The 19570-nt window shown below is 40.1% G+C and overlaps 1 protein-coding gene across 1 annotated transcript in view; it reads right to left on the bottom strand.

The window, feature by feature from the left end:
- ITIH5 (inter-alpha-trypsin inhibitor heavy chain 5) overlaps nt 1-19570 on the bottom strand; it is a 111736-nt gene that overhangs the window by 40269 nt on the left and 51897 nt on the right. Inside the window, exons 6-9 of the mRNA XM_040413310.1 lie at nt 17564-17733; nt 15444-15560; nt 3949-4120; nt 1895-2204 (exon numbers count right to left, since the gene is read on the bottom strand). Of these exons, the coding sequence (XP_040269244.1) occupies nt 1895-2204; nt 3949-4120; nt 15444-15560; nt 17564-17733 (769 nt within the window). The remainder of the gene's footprint in view (nt 1-1894; nt 2205-3948; nt 4121-15443; nt 15561-17563; nt 17734-19570) is intronic.

Raw genomic sequence — 19570 nt, 5'->3', positions numbered from 1 at the left:
CGGTTTGATTGGTACCATTTTGGGGTACATAAGGCTTTTTTTCTGTTTTGGGATCGTTTTTTTAATTATTTTTATAGAGCAGGTTGTTTATGGACGTGACGATACCTAATATGTCTATCATTTTTATTCTAGTTAAGTTTTACAGAGTAAAGGCATTTTTGAACAGAATTAAATCTTGTTTTTGTGTTGCCATTTTCTGAGAGCCATATTTTTTATTTATTTTTTTGGGCGATTGTCTTAGGTAGGGTCTTATTTTTTGCAGGATGAGATGATTGTTTGATTAGTACCATTTTGGTATAAATACACCTTTTTGACCACTTAGTATTACACTTTATGTGAGGGAAGATGACCAAAAGTGGCTGTTTCGGCACTGTTTTTTTTTTGTTTTTTTTTACTGCATTCCCCTGACAGAGTGGATCATAATTTTATAGAGACGGTCGATACAGACGCGGTAATACCTAATATGTATACTTTTCTATTTTTCCCTTATTTAAAAAAAAAATGTATTACTTAATTATGGGAAAAGAACGCTTTTTTTTTTACTTGAAAATTATATATTTTTTTATTATACAAAACTTTATTTGAACTTTTTTTTTAACTTTTTTCCCCCACAACTTTTGGTGGTCTGATTCCCTATACAATGCATTACAATACTTCTGTATTGTAATGCATTGGCTGTGAGTGTATTACACACTGTAATACACTTACAGCCTTTTCTGCCTGTGAGATCCAGGGGGCTGGATCTCACAGGCTTACATGGAAGGCAGCCCCGATGCCTGTGAAAGGCATTGGGCTGCCTTCCCTTCCATCGGGTCCCCGTAACAGCAGCGCGGGGACCCTATGGGGAAGGGGGAGGGTTAATGTGAGTGTCAGTGAGAGTTAGTGAGGGTTAATGTGCCAGCATCAGTGTTTTTACCGATGCCGGCGCATACAGCAGGGGTCCGGTTAACGGGAACAGCCAGTTCCCTGCAGCTGATCAGGCGGGCGCAGCTCCTGCACCCGCCCGATCAGCTCGTTGTGGTACTACGGCGCTGGTCGGGAAGTCACTTTTCGCTGTGCCGTACTATTACAGCGCTGGTCGGGAAGGGGTTAAGTTGGAAAAAGATGTGTTTATTAAAACTCTGTTTGTTCTAGTATATAGTAATGAAACTCAGATAATATACTGACCATTTTTCAGTATATAAGCTTTTTCAAGGCAGATGAGAAGAAGTGCAAGGAAAGGAATTGATGACCTCAGGTAGGTCTTCAATATCAGATTGGTGGGGGTCCGACTCCATGCAACCTCCTCACAGCATATCAAGCACAGCACTGTACACTGTGCTTGGTATTGAAGCCCAGGCCCATTTCCTTGAAAGGGACCGAGCTGCACCTAGGCGATGTGACCAACAAACTTGACATCACCAGCCTAGGAAGAGGAAGCAACACTCAGAGTGTAGTGGCTTCATCAAATGGCTGACTGACAGGGGTGCTGGGATTCGGACCACACAGATTTGATATTTATGACCTGTCGTGAGTATGGGTTATAAGTATTATACTCCCAGAAAACCCCTTTAATAAAAATAATAATATGCTGTCCATGTAAAGGACAGATATGTAAGGTGCTTCAGAGTGAGAGGTGCTCTCGATTTTGGCTATGAGGGTCTTAAACAGGGGACTCCATTCTATTAACTCATATCAAATATCAAAGGTGTTTGAGAATGGCTTTTCTAAAGCAGGCAACCCTTTCAGGGCTATATTGAGACTTTTTGCTTTGATTGATTTGAACTCTTTGGAAGAAATTGTGTTGTACACAAGCTTGTGCACTGCAGCCGTCCCATAATAGCTAAAATCAATAAGTAACGCTACAAGTCTATGTGCAGTTTAAGTCTTAAGGTTATCCCTGGAAATTACATACCCTTTAAGTTGAAGTGCAGCATCTTCGTCTTCACTGATCCTACGCATCATGCCACAGTTTTCTAGAGACAGTTTCTCTAACAGGTGAAAATCCACATCATTTCCAAATCCAATGCTGAACAGACAGAACTTTTCTCGAATAGCGTTTTTAGTATTTCCCAAGATTCTGCTAGATTCAATCTCCCCGACAGTAGGTCGCCCATCAGTCAGGAATATAATCAGAGAGACACTCTTCTCATGCTTGCCATTATTAGCAAGATAATCATTTAGGAGATTTGATGCTGTCTGGATGCCACCATTTATATTTGTACCTAAAATATAGAATGCTTTAGTATAAAGCATATTCATGCTCACACCACAACATTAAACACAGAAAACCAGATTCGGCTTTAATATTCTGTTTAAGTACGTGGTATTAAAGTTGTATCTGATGCACTTCATATTGATCTATTGTTCTCTGTAAGTGGTATTTTGCTGACAGTTTTTAAGAGGAGTTGTATTTTGTTATAAATTTGTGACCCAAAATTAAAACTTTAAGTTTAAACTGTCATTTCACACAACTTTGCATAAATCAATAGTGCAGGTGAATATAAGAAACCATGTAATATATCTTATCAGAGAAAATGTCCTTATTTCCACTTATTAGCCCTTTCCCATTCTATGGAGAGGGGAGGGGGAGTAGGCGGGAGCTGCAGTAAGAGAGACACAGGTATAGACATACTGTAGAGGCAGCAGATCATTTTGTTATATCTCACTTCAAGTGCTTTATTTACATCCATTTTGTCCAGTACTTCTCTATAATGTAATATATTGTGCTACTGAGTGATTCTGAATGAGTGTTATGAAGCAGCTGTTTTCTCCATGTACAATCCATGGGGGACATTCTTACAAATATTTTGTGCCTTCTAGCTTGAGGAAAACTGTGAATTAGAGATGGAGCCTGTAGAGGAGAAAACTGCTAAAATGCCAGATACAATACACACATGGCATCTTTTTCTGAAAAGTCATCTGAAAGTGTAGGTGTGCTTTAAGGAACCAGAGTAAGTAAGAACATGAAAAACAATAATAAAGAAAAACTAATGATAGACCCTATGGTTTTATCTTCTATTTGTACTTGGACTCCAAAATTAGTTATGTAAAAAAAACACAGTATTTTGAGTAATATGTAAGTAGTAGAACAAGTTAAAGGGGTTTTCCAAGATTTTTATATTAATTACCTATACTCTGGATAGGTCATCATCAGTATCTAATCAGTGGATGTCTGACACCCAGGACCCCCTCCAATCAACCGCTATGTGAAAGCAGCGGCGCTCTTGTGAGCACTGTGGCCTTCTTTCTGCTTTTCCTAGGCCGAATGACGACACATTCATGTGGAGCAGTGTGATTCCAAGCACAGCTTCTATACAATGTACGGCGCTGTGCTTGGTAGGCTGCGAGAAGGCAGCAGCGCTCAAAAGGAGCGCCGGTGGCTTCTCAAAACAGCTGCAAGCTGGTTAGATATTATAAAAATCTTGGACTACCCTTTTAAGTCAATATGATTAAAGGTTTATGAAGAGTTTTGTGTTCCTGTTACTGGTACATAACCTTATCTTTTTGAGATTGTAGCGTTAAAACAGTAATGAGAACAAAAAAATGGGAAGAATTTATCGCACCCTGCACTCCAGAATTCTGGCTTCAAAAAGTCCCAAACTAAGGCTTTCTGACTTGTTTTGCTTCATTGCACAAAGAATTTGTGTCATTTTGCATTCTCACTTGACTCCATTTTTGGAAAGTGGGCAGGAAAGTAAAGTGAGTGTGGTTAGACATTTTTTTTCTGATTAAGCCAGATTTATCAACTGCTATTGTGAAGCAGCAAAAAATTGCTCTTTTAATTCTTTCATTGTGCTGCATGATATATTTGCCAGAAATTATAGCAAAGCAAACTGCAAACTTAACTTCCCCTCATAATAAATTCCCCCAATTTTAATAGAAAATAACTGTCCAATGCTTAATCTGCAAATTCTCTCAAATAGAATGAAGCTTAAATAGCAGTTCATGAGACTCAGAAATAGTTACCTCCTGTGGGTGACAAGCCAAAAATAAATTTCTTCGCATCTCGGATATTGTTAGGCGTGACTTTGACAAGCTCGTTTGGCTGCCAAACTTTGATTTTATTGGAAAATCCTATTATATTAAAGTGATCGTCAGGCCTCAGGTCCCGGAGAATAGTAAATAAAGCTTCTTTAGTCTGTAGGAAAAAAAGACATTCCAGTCAACAAAGGAACTTGTATATAAGAGGGTGGCAACTAAAGCCAGCTAACAGAGAAAAAAATATTACGTCAGTATCTGCAGAACATCTCAGCAGTTAGAACTCGCACTATGGACATACAGCATGCCAGACATTTCTAACCCACTATGTCCTACCAGATCTGGTCTTCAAGCATGATCCAGGTTGACACTTTCTCTTTCCATGCCAAGGCATCATACATATGTAAGCTAGTGTGCTGCCTCTGCAGCATTTTAGAATTGATTCTGCTGAAAGAGTTTTCATCTTCATGTTCTTCATTAATTAAAATGGATTCTACCCCTTTCCCCACCTGTCTACATTTCGCATTACAGTAGAAAAGTTTTATTAAGAATGTTGCTTGTAGTTTTTCTTTTATGCTAATTCTACATGTGGTAAAAACTGAGACGATGATTTGATTCTCACATAGGGCATATTTGCATAACCCATGGCAGAACTACACCACAAAAGGACTCATGTAAATGTGCCCAAGGCCACCTTGCCATGCAGCATATTATTTTCAACGTTGGGTGCACATTCCACATAAAAAAAACACAGTAAATACAATACAATATACTGGATGTAAAAGGAGTTTAGAAAATCACATTCACACACAGAAGAAAAATTATTCACTTCAATACAGCTTATTTCCATGGATAGCAATCTTACAAGTGAGTAGATTTTTCCAGCGCCAGGCTCCATGAAGTCATGTTTATGTATTCTACCAGCTTAAAAGGCTTGTCAGGATTCAATAAAACCTCAGGCAGCCCTTGTAAATGTGCTAAAAGATATACTTTTCTCCCCTGCCTCTCCCAGCACTGCGCCTGGTCATCCCCGCTGCTGAAGTCATGTTCCTGTTTGCAGCTGTGATGTTCCATGCATGTAGGTCACCTTGCAGCCAATTACTGGCCTTAGCAGTATACGGAATGTGACTGCTGAGGCCAGTGATTGGCTGCAGTGGAGACCTGGGTGCACGGAATGCCACCACTACAGCCATGAAAACAAGCAGTGGTGAGGAGCACCAGAGCTCATTGCTGGAAGAATTAGTGGACAAACGGTATGAGTATCTCTTCTTTTGTTATTTTAGACCATTTATAGGGGTTGCCTGAGGTTTTTTTTTTAACTCGGACAATACCTCATGCACACAAACGTATTTTCTTTCCATGTCCATTCCATTTTTTTGCGGACCGTATGCGGAAGCATTCATTTCAATGGGTCTGCAAAAAAAACGGAAGTTGCTCCTTGTGCATTCTGTTTCCGCATGTCCGCAAATTCGTTCCGGAAAAAAATAGAACATGTCCTATTATGTCCGCATTACGGACAAGGATAGTACTATTAGGGACCAGCTGTTCCTTTCTTCAAAATACGGAATGCACACGGATGTCATTTGCGGATCCGTTTTTTGCAGACCGCAAAATACAAACAGTCGTGTGCATGAGCCCTTAATAGAATACCAATGTATGAATGCTTGTTCACTATAATAGACCTGTGTAAATGCAACACAAAGCTAGTTGTAAAACTAAAAATCCTTGTCTTCCGGGAGCACATCGCTCTGTGTAAACAATGAATAAATCTTAGTAACGATCATTCATCCCCATACAGCAGTGATCATTGCTGCATCTGAATGAGTGGGCACTGATCGCGAATGAACTCACCTCATCCCTGATCATTACCGCTGTATCGGCCCCGGGGATGCTGCACATTATTTACATAAGGTGTGCTAATGGTGTCAGCTTGGCCTTCACATTACTTGGTATTTATCCAAAAAGCAAATGCTTGTAAGATAAGCTTGCAGCTGAAGTATGAGAATTTCTGTAATTATAAACTTTTGCAGAATCTCTCACCCCCTGATTTGTGTGCTCAGAGAAGATAGAAAAATGACCATATCTTTTGTACGGATGACTGTGAATACAAAGGATTATTTGTACAAGAGAGCCTGATGTTCCATAGCTGTACCCATGAACTGCAGCCAGCTGTAGATCTTCTTAAACAAGAAAAAAATGATGTGATTCAATCCACCACTGAAATGTCACTTCAATAATAAAGATCATTGTGGACGGACAATGTCATGCTTCAGTGGGCTTCTTCATCAGCACATTGGTATTTAATACATATAACTCAGTTTTAGTACATGTTGGATTTGGAACATCATATGTTTGTCCTTGTTCACATTCTGTTTGCAAACCTAATGGGTCTACAATACCTACACTTTAATGTTAGATAGTTAGGTATACATTGATTTGCTTTGTAATAATTAGGGTTGCTCTTAGATTGGTGACAAGGTTGTCTACTGATTTCTTTTTTATCAATTTTTTTGTTGCTTGTACTTTAGAGCGAAGATCTCGGTGACTCTGGTGGTTCCAGGAGGCATTTCATTTCATGGTGAAAGCTTTGCTTTCAGCTACTGATGTTCTTATTGTCCATTTAAAATGGGAGCCAGCTAACATCTCAACATTTCTTACTAATTTTCCCCATAAAATAACAATATTCGAGCATCTTTTCTTACAACTCTGTGTTGTGTGGTTCTTGAGTAGTCATATTGTAGGTAATATAAGCATTCACTAAATATACTTATCAGGAGAGTTGACAGGCCTTTTTTAAGACATTAACTTCCCAGCAACTTTCTCAGCAGCTTACAGATCAAATGTCCTATGTATCTTCAAACCTGAAAGATTTGGCAATTCCATGTTCAGGGCTACTACTTGGATGAGGGATGAAAAGGTCAGTGGATGGAAACATTGTGATTGAGTGAATCAGTTCTGGACTGAAGTACCTTGGGTCCATCAGAATGAGTGATTCTATGAGTCCTTCCTCCAGTTATACATCTGCATTTCAAGCTCAGTCGGTTGGATCATTTTGTGAAGTGATTATAAATCCCAGCAATAATTGGACAACTCTTGTGTCAGATTAACATGAAGTTATCCATTGCTGGACCTGAACTACTTTTTTGTACATTTTGGATAGTCCAGAAAATAAATGTTAACTTGTGGAGGACCTATACTGTTATCCAATAGGTTTAGCACCCGCTAGTTTTTCTACCAGATTTTAATTTGTATCCATCACGAAATATGTCAAAAGACGAGTATCAGTGTGCGTCAATGAGGTTGAACCCTACCACATCCTAACAGACCATTACTGAGACAAGTGACACTAAAGTTCCTTTTACATGTTCCAATTCTGGGCCGTAACGCGCACTGATCAACGATAAAACTAGTCAACCAGTACTCGTTTAAAAGGCCTTTACACGTGCATGCGGGATGTTACCGTTACATTATTTTGGTAGCACATCCACTGTGTCTTTCCTGAGATTTCTGTCACATGAGACTTTGAATATATGTACATGGAATGACATGTTAACAATGCGGGTCATATATCATCTTATAACTACTGTAGTTTGAAAATGATGCTGCAGAGTCATGTATAGTGGCTGTATTAAGACATATAAGAATATATTAAATAGTCTGTTGTTTATCCACATTCCTATGATAGTAAGGCTACAGGTCAAGACAAGAAGGAACACATGAAGGGAATGCCAGTTGTACTGTGGATATATTCGGAACAATACTACTCGTGCTCCTCGCAACTTTTCTGCATGAGTGCGACTAACAGCATCTTTTTGTGTCAGCTAAATATGTGACTACATTACTCTGGGAATTGCTTGTGTTGAAATTAGCTTTACTGTTTGCTCAGCAGCCATAGAGTTTCTTTGGCACAGCTCAGCGCAGTTCCCATTGGAAAGCAGCCATTTGTGTTATTACAGAGCTCCAGATCCCCTGAACTACCGAGGAATGCTATCTGAGGGTCAAGACCAGGGTTTCTTATCCAGCTCTGAAGGCCTCTACATGAACATAAAACTGTACGATTGGGTTTTTCTTGCTGGAAACTACATGAGCAGAAGACAGGAAATTACTATATTTTTGGGGTTGGAAATATAAAGTATTTTTCACATCAAAGATCACAGCTGTCATTGAATTTTATTATCAATAGCATTGACGCCTGCAGCCAGCTAAATGTAAGAGTAGTACATTGCATACCTCTGATATCCATACCCTGCAGCTCCTCTCTTCCAGCCCCTTGATGACAATGCATGTTACTTTCTATGTTATTGTTATGGGCAGGCATTTGTTAGGCAAAGGGGTATTTATTGCTTAACCCCAGCAGAAATGTTCTCAGATGAAGAGACACTAGCTTAACAGTTACAGTTCTTAAGGTATAATTCTTGGTATTTACAAATTGTGCTAGGCTACAAAGAAGAACATACACTTGGCGGTCCTTATAGGCACAAACTTGTAACAGTCAATGGCAAGTCTGGGCACCATGTTAGTTGCTGTCAGTTGGGCTTTGGTTGCAGGACAGAGGATGGTTAGTCCACATGCAGCAAGTCAGTCCCTCATTGAGATGGCAATTCACTACATACTAATTTGCAAGTCTTTGTCAATACTGACACTCTTCCCTGCCCCATGACATGCATTCAGGATCACTCAGTGGACACCTTTTGCAATCCCCACTTCCAAGCACAGCCACTTCTCTTCTGGAGCTTTTGTAACAGCAACTTATGCCCTGCTTGGCTACATCTTCTTTTCTGATCCAACTCCTTAGGCTCTGCAACCTCACCTCTTAAGTCAATTCTCACCATCTGCTCAGTCTCTTTAAGTCACACCCTCAGTACTACCATTCCTGAAAGCCCGAAACAGCCCATATATATCAGCTCCCTGTGCAACATTACAATGCCAGGCTGCAGCATCCACATGCTACATGTGACTTTTTACCAGAGCTGCTGCCATCACGGTGTCCGTGGAATATGAAGACAGCTACTTTCAAACATAATATACTTTAACAAAACACTTTCATTACTACACACACAAGTTGGCAGAAGCCCTCTGCCAGCGACAGATTGGGAACCTAAAGTGTCCCTGGAAAAAAATACCTAAAAGTGGCCCCATATTGTAGAAGGGTCTAAATTGACAAAAGACAGAGCAAAATAATACATACAGCAATTAAAGCTGTCCTCTGTGGTGGCCATCAATAGCTGCCATTTTCTGTCCTCTTCCTCCAGTTGTCTCTGATTAAGATATAGAGCAAGGTTCTTAGTAGAGATGCAGGACATAGTTGAACTACTATTCTCTCCACACAGTCAGTGGGCTCAACAATAATCTCTATTTCCTTTCTGCTCTGCACCCACTCCTCACTCACCACACTGGTGGCATCTGTGCATCCCTTACTGCCGTACACCCAAAAAAATGGCACAATGCAAACAGTGCTCGCACAAATGTTCAGCCTGACAATAAATAGTGCATGACCCATTTAATCACATGCCCTGGAACCCATACATATGAAATACTTATAGTCTTTGTAAAATTTCTTCTAATATCTTTCCATACCACATAATAAAAGGTACTGAAATCCACAGCTTTCTGGGGAAGTCTTACTTCCTTTTAAAAGCAATTTATGGAATCCCTACAATGCTTTTCATAACCCATTTTATTGCTCCTCCGTAAACCATATAGCAAATAAGGGTCAGAATATTGCCAAGGTGACCTGAGACTCTCCCAGAGCAGAAAATATGCATACTCAATTGAAATCTACAAAACCAAAAACATTCCCACAAAAACAACAACTTATAAGTAGAAAAGCTTTTTAATATACAGATAAATAAAATCCTTCTTTGGGGCCATACTCTATAGTGATAAATAGGGATCAATGACACTGACACATCCCTTGGCCATGTTGTCCAATCACATGGTGTTACGTCACTATGAATGAAGCGTCACTATGGCTTACATTGTCTGGCTGCCAGAGTCATGGGATATTTCAATACTATGGACACAAGGTCATTGTAGTCTATTCATCACAGCAGAACACAGAGAACCAGAGGCTGGGGCTGAAGAGGTATTAGATTATTTTAGTTGAGTCGTGGAATAAAACCAAATGCGTTTCGGGGTCTTGCTGACTCCTTCCTCAGTGGTCATTATGATGAACACTGAGGAAGGAGTCAGCAAGACCCCGAAACGCATTTGTTTTATTCCAGTACCCACTAAGATAACCCAGGAATTCAGTGTGGAGCGCTCCACGGACAATATCAAGATTGCTCTATAAAGTCCCAGGTTCCCAGGTAATTCAAACACAGCGAGCAGCTTGAATACAACGTACCATACCACGTCGGACGTCAAGATTTAGTAGCGGCACCACATGTTACATGGAGAACGAGCGGCTACGATTGTGGGCCAGGTAGCACCACGCATACTGAGCAGAGAACTGCTGAAGCAGTGAGTACAGAATATGAATTATTATTAGGTGCGGATTACAATAAGGAATTCGTACTAACATAAAGACAAATGAAACAATAAACAAATGGGAATATAAATTAACTCTGATTACAATATACACATTAGTCTATTGCATAGAACATATAATCTATATATATGTGCCATAAGTGGTATTTATCCAGACTAAAATCAGAGAGTTATTATTGTCACAATTAGAATAACTGTGGACATATATGGTTGTAGCCTATATTAATTGTAACATTTATTATATAAAGTGGGATGCGAAAGTTTGGGCAACCTTGTTAATCGTCATGATTTTCCTGTATAAATCGTTGGTTGTTACGATAAAAAATGTCAGTTAAATATATCATATAGGAGACACACACAGTGATATTTGAGAAGTGAAATGAAGTTTATTGGATTTACAGAAAGTGTGCTATATTTGTTTAAACAAAATTAGGCAGGTGCATAAATTTGGGCACCACAAAAAAGAAATTAAATCAATATTTAGTAGATCCTCCTTTTGCAGAAATTACAGCCTCTAAACGCTTCCTGTAAGTTCCAATGAGAGTCTGGATTCTGGTTGAAGGTATTTTGGACCATTCCTCTTTACAAAACATCTTTAGTTCATTCGGGTTTGATGGCTTCCGAGCATGGACAGCTCTCTTTAAGTCACACCACAGATTTTCAATTATATTCAGGTCTGGGGACTGAGATGGCCATTCCAGAACGTTGTACTTGTTCCTCTGCATAAATGCCTTAGTGGATTTTGAGCAGTGTTTAGGGTCGTTGTCTTGTTGAAAGATCCAGCCCCGGCGCAGCTTCCGCTTTGTCCCTGATTCCTGGACATTGGTCTCCAGAATCTGCTGATACTGAGTGGAATCCATGCGTTCCTCAACTTTGACAAGATTCCCAGTCCCTGCACTGGCCACACAGCCCCACAGCATGATGGAACCACCACCATATTTTACTGTAGGTAGCAGGTGTTTTTCTTGGAATGCTGTGTTCTTTTTCCTCCATGCATAACGCCCCTTGTTAAGGCCAAATAACTCAATTTTAGCTTCATCAGTCCACAGCACCTTATTCCAAAATGAAGCTGGCTTGTCCAAATGTGCTTTAGCCCACCTCAAGCGGCACTTTTTGTGCTGTGGGCGGAGAAAAGGCTTCCTCTGCATCACTCTCGCATGCAGCATCTCCTTGTGTAAAGTGTGCCGAATGGTTGAACGATGCACAGTGACTCCATCTGCAGCAAGATGATGTTGTAGGTCTTTGGTGCTGGTCTGTGGGTTGACTCTGACTGTTCTCACCATTCGTCGCTTCTGTCTATCCGAGATTTTTCTTGGTCTGCCACTTCGAGCCTTAACTTGAACTGAGCCTGTGGTCTTCCATTTCCTCAATATGTTCCTAACTGTGGAAACAGACAGCTGAAATCTCTGAGACAGCTTTCTGTATCCTTCCCCTAAACCATGATGGTGAACAATCTTTGTCTTCAGGTCATTTGAGAGTTGTTTTGAGACCCCATGTTGCTACTCTTCAGAGAAAATTTAAAGAGGAAGGAAACTTACAATTGACCCCCTTAAATACTCTCTCATAATTGGATTCACCTGTGTATGTAGGTCAGGGGTCACTGAGCTTACCAAGCCAATTTGAGTTCTAATAATTAGTTCTAAAGGTTTTGGAATCAATAAAATGACAACAGTGCCCAAATTTATGCACCTGCCAATTTTGTTTAAACAATTATAGCACACTTTCTGTAAATGCAATAAACTTCATTTCACTTCTCAAATATCACTGTGTGTGTCTCCTATATGATATATTTAACTGACATTTTTTATCATAAAAACCAACGATTTATACAGGAAAATCATGACGATTAACAAGGTTGCCCAAACTTTCGCATCCCACTGTATGTGATAGAAAACTAATTGCGGTAGTAGTATAGAGGCATTGTTAACAAGATTCAACAGATCTATCGCACATATAACAAAAAGTGTTTTCTGACCCTCAATGTAGTCTATGATGTTGTATATTATTTTATTTTTAATTCATCTTTTTATACATTGCTATTGTATTGTGTAACATTAAATATCTACATAAAAGATATATTGTTGTCCCTGGGTGGTTCCAAATGAAGAGTGTCTGTCTATAGATACTGTGACACAGTGAAGGGTATTGTCTGGGAAAACAGGTATTTTCCTCCCAGTGTATGCTGCTGGACTGATTGACCCCACCTGGCCGCCAAACTCCAGACTGGATCTCAGGTGCCGGTCTGGGGTTTTGGCAACACCTAGCTGCCTTTAAAAGACAGCTGGGATCAGCAGAGGGGATCACTCTGTGTTGGGATCTGAGGCTTGTGCCGAGTTGGAGGGCTGAGAACCGGGTGTAGGTGAAACAGGCCTCCTAAAGCCTGCTTATGGAGATGACGAGGCAGAACTGCCAGCAGAGTGTGAACTAACACCCTGGAGATAAGGTGACTTTCTTGCTTTATGAACTTTTCGTGTGTATGAACAAACACCAAGACTGCAAAGTGACTTGCGTTTTGTGCTATACCTTATGTGTGAATAAACACAGAAGTTTTGCTTTTCAAACTGTTTTTTGCCTCTGTACTGCATCCGCTTACCCTGCCTACCAGAGCTAATCCCTACAATATATGTACTTCATAACTTTGAGAGGGGGAGTCATACAGACAGAGCACCTTTTCCCAAAAGCAGGCAGGGAGGTGAGCCGCTAAAATACTATTATACAGTTATACCATAATTGGTGTAAAACTTTTTAATCAGACATCATATAGTACATGACAATCTCTTTGTAACAAAGCTAGGACCAGCCTTGTACCTCACATGGATCTATAGATCTCCCCAGGACCAGACTTTGAACTTAAAGTGGCCCTGGAAAAAAATCTAAAAATAGCCCCAATGTTGTAGGTGGGTCCAAATTGACAGAAGATGGCGCAACACAAGTAGGACAGGGTTAATTCAGGTTGGCAGGGTCACTAATAACATAGTGCAGCACAGAATACCATTCCACAGAACCAAGTACCACAGAAGGAGGTGAGACATGGCCCACAACACCAAATCAGCCCTACATTTAGCATGCTGCCTGGATAATAATTACCCCTATAGTTCCCCCAGTAGGATGTACCCGGCCAGCAGCAGTTAGGAGGGCTCAGGTGTCACGGACATTCCCGCGACAGGTGGAAGGAGATCTGTGAGACTGGCAACACGTGGTTTGATCTGACATGTTTACCTTTTGGATCAAATGACGTCTGTGTTGTTTCTGGTGCTTGCTTCACCTTCTATCCCCAGGTGTTGCTATTGTGGTCATTTAACCTTTTCTATTTATTGTTGTTTTTCCCACTACGCTATGTGGTTTATAGCTTGTTTGTCATTAGGCCTGAGGGAGACTCCTGTTTGTTCTTCCCTTTGGAAGAACAGGTAGACTCAGTCCTGATATTAGTGCCAGGTTCCTATAGGGTGAGATAGGATTCTAGATATCCGGTGTATCAACTTGGCTACCTTTGGGGCCTGTTCATACCGGTATTCTGTCAGGACTGGAGTTAGGGTTTTCTCTAGGAGGTGTTCATCTTCCTTCCCTAGTTTCCAGGCCTTATTCCGATATCCTCTTTCCCTCCTATGCTCGGTGTCGTGTTTTCCTCCCACACACGAGCGTGACATTAGGTGGCCCTATGGGCATCAGCCCACCGGGAAAACTCCCCGTAGGGTCTATGGCCAGTCCAGCCCTGGATCTCCCCATATATTGCTCCAATTTTTGAGGTAGATTTATTTCAGGCTGGCAGCTCAGGAGGCATGTCCTTTTGGCTGCAGCTATCTCCCTATCACAACTCGGAGGGTATGTCCTTTATGCTGCAGCTCTTTTTCCCTGTAACTGCCACAACTTCTAACAGAAAATATAGCTGATGATAGTTGAAGATTTAATCTAAGTCCATGTGACCACCTGAATGAGGTGAACAGAGAAATAAGGGAAAAAAACGCAGGTGGCACTATACCAATACATTTTATTGAATAGCTCAGTGGCTGTACTAAATTTTTTTTACATGCAATTACAAAATTATTCAGAAGAATCTGAATTTAGCCCCTCAGATGCTGTGGTCAAATGGGACCACAGCATCTGAGAGACCGGAAACCTGCGGACCAGTGGAGATGGGGGAAAGTGTTCCATGTAAGTAATGAGCCTGTACTAGGGAATTGGCGTGTGTGAAAACGCCCATACTATTAAATTATAATTAAACATATACCATTGGTGAATGACATAACGTAAAAAAATTAAAATGGCCGAATCACAGTTTTTTCATCACTTTACCTCCTAAAATAATGTTATAAAAAGTGATCAAGAAGTCATATCCAAAAACTACAGATTGTCCTGCAAAAAATGAGCCCTCACACATTTCTGTCGACATAACTATAAAAAAGTTATGGGAGTAAGAATATGGCAATGAAAAGGGAAAAAAAATCATTAAAAAAAAAGTTTTTAGTTATTTTTTGTCAAGTAATAAAACGCAAGAAAAACTATACATATGTGGTAATTGTATAAAACTGTGGTGGAATTGTGTTATTTTTTTCAATTCCACCCCATTAGGAATTGTTTTCCAGATTAAATGGTGTCCTTAGAAATTACTATTTGTTCCACGAAAAACAAGTCCTCATACAGCTATGTGAATAGAAAAATAAAAAAAGTTATGGCTCTGGGAAGGAAGGGCGTGAAAAACGAAAAGCAAAAAACATAAAATCACTGCATCAGGAAGGGGTTGAGAAGCTTAACATAATGTAAAAAATGACATTACTTTAAGCAATAATTTCAAAATGATCAACTCATGAGCCATGCTAACATATTTAGTAATATACTCTGCAGTAGCGGTATTGTAATAAACTGTCTAATATGCCTTCTGAAGACTGACTTTCATGATCAGATACACATCACTGTAAATGGTGATGAGACTTGATACTGATAATTAACAGTCCAATATAGTAATCTACTTTTCTTACGAGGTGGTTTACACTTACCTGTCTAATTTTAGTTCCTACCATAGAAGCGCTTGTATCAATCACAAAAACCACATTCTTTGGCAGTGGGGGCAGATCTGTGGGTGCAAAGTAATGCACAAAGTATCCATTTAACACCTAGACAAAAGGGACAAAGGTAACGTGTTAAGAAGACTGAAAAACTCTGTATAATCCTAGTAACATGACATGTCGCCCAGTATGATTTCTGTTATTGCACATTTTTACTGCTTGCTCATACATGCTGAGTGATTTTGTAATGTTTACCTAAGATGATTGCCATGCTAGCCATATAGGAAAATTCTAGTTTTCAAGCAATTTACAACATGTCACACAGTAGTACATGTTGTCACTATACTTATCTGATTGACATGATTTACATAGAGTTTTCGTTGCTCATCATATCTAAAGCTAAATTCATACTTCTGTTACTGAAAAGGGAGCGTGGTGGGTTGGGGAGGTGGTGGGACCCGCAGGCCCGGCGTTTTTATCTTCATTGACGTCAATTTTCTGGCATAATGAAGACAGAAATCTATGGCAGTTCTGAGCTGCGTAAATTTCAGGTTAGGCGCACAGACTGCCGGAGGATATAAAGGATATGAAGAGGCCTCCAAAAATCAAAACCTGATAAATCAAGTCTTGATAAATCTCCCCCAAAGATTCCAAGTGTCACCACAACATCCTGGTGTGCATCCATTTTATTAGTTGTGGATTCACAAAAAAAAATAAGACCCAAAAATTACCCCCTGCCTTTGCACCCCTCCAGTTCCCCTGATATGAGCATGAGAGCATTTCATGCTGGATCGCGCAGGGCTGTTTGTTTAAATTTTTTACACTGCTAGGCCAGGCTAGGGAAACGCTAAAGTTGGCCCATTAGTGCTGGTGATGTCATCGGGCTCAATGCTGGGCAGAAGCCTCTGCCTAGCTTTATCCATGGAGAGCCCGGTACATCAAAAGATCTCCAGAAAAAAGCTCCGTTGGTCATGTCAGAGAGACTGCCTGGGTGAAAACGGCCATATGTCCGGGTTCAGCTCTGAACCCGGACAACCCCTTTAGGTCAACGACTGCAGTCCAGTTGAACCACTCTGGTATCATCTGAACAGGTGTGTTCGAGATGTGTCAGGTACGAGCCAAAATCTCCTTTGAGCTGCAATTCAGAGCTGAAACTTTGGACAAGTTGACTGCCAGAATGCCCCACGTTTGTACTGCTGTGATCACTGCTATGGGTGGATGCAGGAAATGAAGGCTCACTACATTTCTAAACAAAACATGTTTATTTGCCTTAGTACAGTAAATTCACATTCATCACAAACTAGCTTCTTTTCCTCATTTCCAAAAGAAAACTGCTGATTTGGGGATGTAATGCAATTAATGAGCAGTGGTGTATAGCTGGATAAAATGACACAGGGATGGACACAGGCAGCAGAGGGCCTTGTTCAAGAACAGTACATGTGCTGTCATAAGCATGTTTTAGTTTTGACAATTCTAAAATGCTGTTTTATACGTAGACTGAACATAAGATATGCAGATGCATTTAGAAAACTTCCAGGTCGCATTTGAAGTCGATGAGTCCTAGGAGCTGAAGATCAGGCTAATTGCTACAAGAATGGATGGAAAGCCAGTTTCATGCTGCAAGTAATGAGATATGCATAGCTAATTGAAGGAATATGTTTGGTGTAGGATGCCTTGTGGTGGTACTGATGTTGCCTCCCATTTATCATTTGCCCCCATCACACTCATCTATCTATACTTTGTATCTACTCTACTGTAATGGTGTCCATACACAAGGGTAAAGTCAGCCAAACCTGATCAGTACACTGAACGGCTCTCCCCAAAAGCTTGATGTCATTGGAAAGAAGAATCAGGTTCAGGTATGTTGAACTTCAGTCTTCCAAGTCCTTTGTTTTCAAAGGAGATAAGCTTCCACCATAGGTGTCTAGGTGGCTTTGTTCCTTCTCTACACTGAGAACACATGTATGCTCAGCTGAACCAAACATGCAGGTGTATAATGTAGCTGAGAGGAGTAGCTTTTGGCCCAAGGTGTATATAAAGACTTATGATAACACTTAAGAACTTAAGATATGAAGACTATCTTGAGTAGCAAAGTTATTTTTTTTAGATACCTGAATGTCTCCAACACTGAACTCTCTTCTGACATCATAGCGAACAACAAAATCACCCAGAATCCCATTTTGTATTAGCTTTGCTTGCTGGAACACATTGGGCTTAAATGTTATCCTTGCAAAGTTTTCGGTCTGATTGATTACCGTGGATGGAGGAGGGGCTGGTCCATCTGTTGGAGAAAGAAACTATGTTGACCATTTCATAAAACATCTGTTTAGTTCTCTGATTAAGAGAAACAAAATAAGAGTATTGCAGGTTTGATACCTTTTAATGGCTAACAACAATAGAAGTAATGATGTTACATAGCGAGCTTTCGAGACATCACCAGTCTCTTTATCAGGCGTACTACAAGAATATATGAAGAAACAGCAATATATATACAAAAAGAACAGACACATGGGGGAATGAATGGACATTTGAAAAAAAACAATAGAGCAACAGAATATATAAGATCTTACCAGACTTTTTCCTTTTTTTTTTTTTATAAAACATCTGGGAACAGCTTGCAGACATTGATATGTTTATTGCCATTCACAAGAGTTTTATAGCCATGGAGCAACTGCTAATTAATGTGGGAAGCTGTGAACAAGCACTCGGCTCCACAAAGATTAAAGTTACCTTCTGAACTCCCATTTTCATGATCTTGTTTTAAAAATCAGGAAAAAAAAATCTAACCACCAAACAGAAAAAAATGAGGAAAAGTGCATGTTGGTGTACCCCAATTATATTACTTTTTGGGTGATGAGTTTTCTTCTGGATGAGGGTACAGTTTCATACTTCCACAACCCTACATACAAATTTTTTATTGCATATTATATAAGTGAAATAATTCTTCGGTTTATGGCAATGAGTGATGTTTAAACATTTTAAAACTAATTTTAAATGAATGAATGAATGAATGGTAACATGTGGCATATGTACAGTAAAGCAACTACTATGCCACACTCCATTTTTTTGAAACTTTTCCAAACTCTCTAGTGAGGCACAAAAAGAATCTAAAACACCTAATAAATATGGTGCAAAGCATGTCATGTATGCCAGTTTCTGCTGTAAATTGAGTCAAAATTCTGGTCCATTTAGGTTAGTAAATTGGTTCACATAAGAGAAGTACCTTCTATTATCAACCTGGTTCCACAATAAACACATTCGCCCACACTTGCTAATGTGATTGTGCCTAGAATGCGGCTTAAAATGCACCAAAATGTTGCTTCAAGTTTTAGACATAAAGTGGGGCAAAAAATATTTAGTCAGCCACCAATTGTGCAAGTTCTCCCACTTAAAAAGATGAGAGAGACCTGTAATTTTCATCATAGGTACACTTCAACTATGAGAGACAGAATGGGGGGAAAGAATACAGGAAATCACATTGTAGGATTTTTAAGGAATTAATTGGTAAATTCCTCGGTAAAATAAGTATTTGGTCACCTACAAACAAGCAAGATTTTTGGCTCTCACAGACCTGTAACTTCTTCTTTAAGAGGCTCCTCTGTCCTCCACTCGTTACCTGTATTAATGGCACCTGTTGCACCTGAACTTGTTATCAGTATAAAAGACACCTGTCCACAACCTCAAACAGTCACACTCCAAACTCCACTATAGCCAAGACCAAAGATCTGTCAAAGGACACCAGAAACAAAATTGTAGACCTCCACCAGGCTAGGAAGACTGAATCTGCCATAGGCAAGCAGCTTGATGTGAAGAAATCAACTGTGGGAGCAATTATTTGAAAATGGAAGACATACAAGACCACTGATAATCTCCCTCGATTTGGGGCTCCACGTAAGATCTCACCCCATGGGGTCAAAATGATCACAAGAACGGTGAGCAAAAATCCCAGAACCACACAGAGGGACCTAGTGAATGACCTGCAGAGAGCTGGGACCAAAGTAACAAAGGCTACCATCAGTAACACACTACGCCGCCAGGGACTCAAATCCTTCAGTGCCAGACGTGTCCCCCTGCTTAAGCCACTACATGTCCGGGCCTGTCTGAAGTTTGCTAGAGAG

Source organism: Bufo bufo, chromosome 1 (genome assembly GCF_905171765.1).
Source record: "Bufo bufo chromosome 1, aBufBuf1.1, whole genome shotgun sequence".
Taxonomy (NCBI): domain Eukaryota; kingdom Metazoa; phylum Chordata; class Amphibia; order Anura; family Bufonidae; genus Bufo; species Bufo bufo.
The sequence above is the reverse complement of the archived record's forward strand: the minus strand, read 5'-3'. Positions and strand labels throughout refer to the sequence as shown.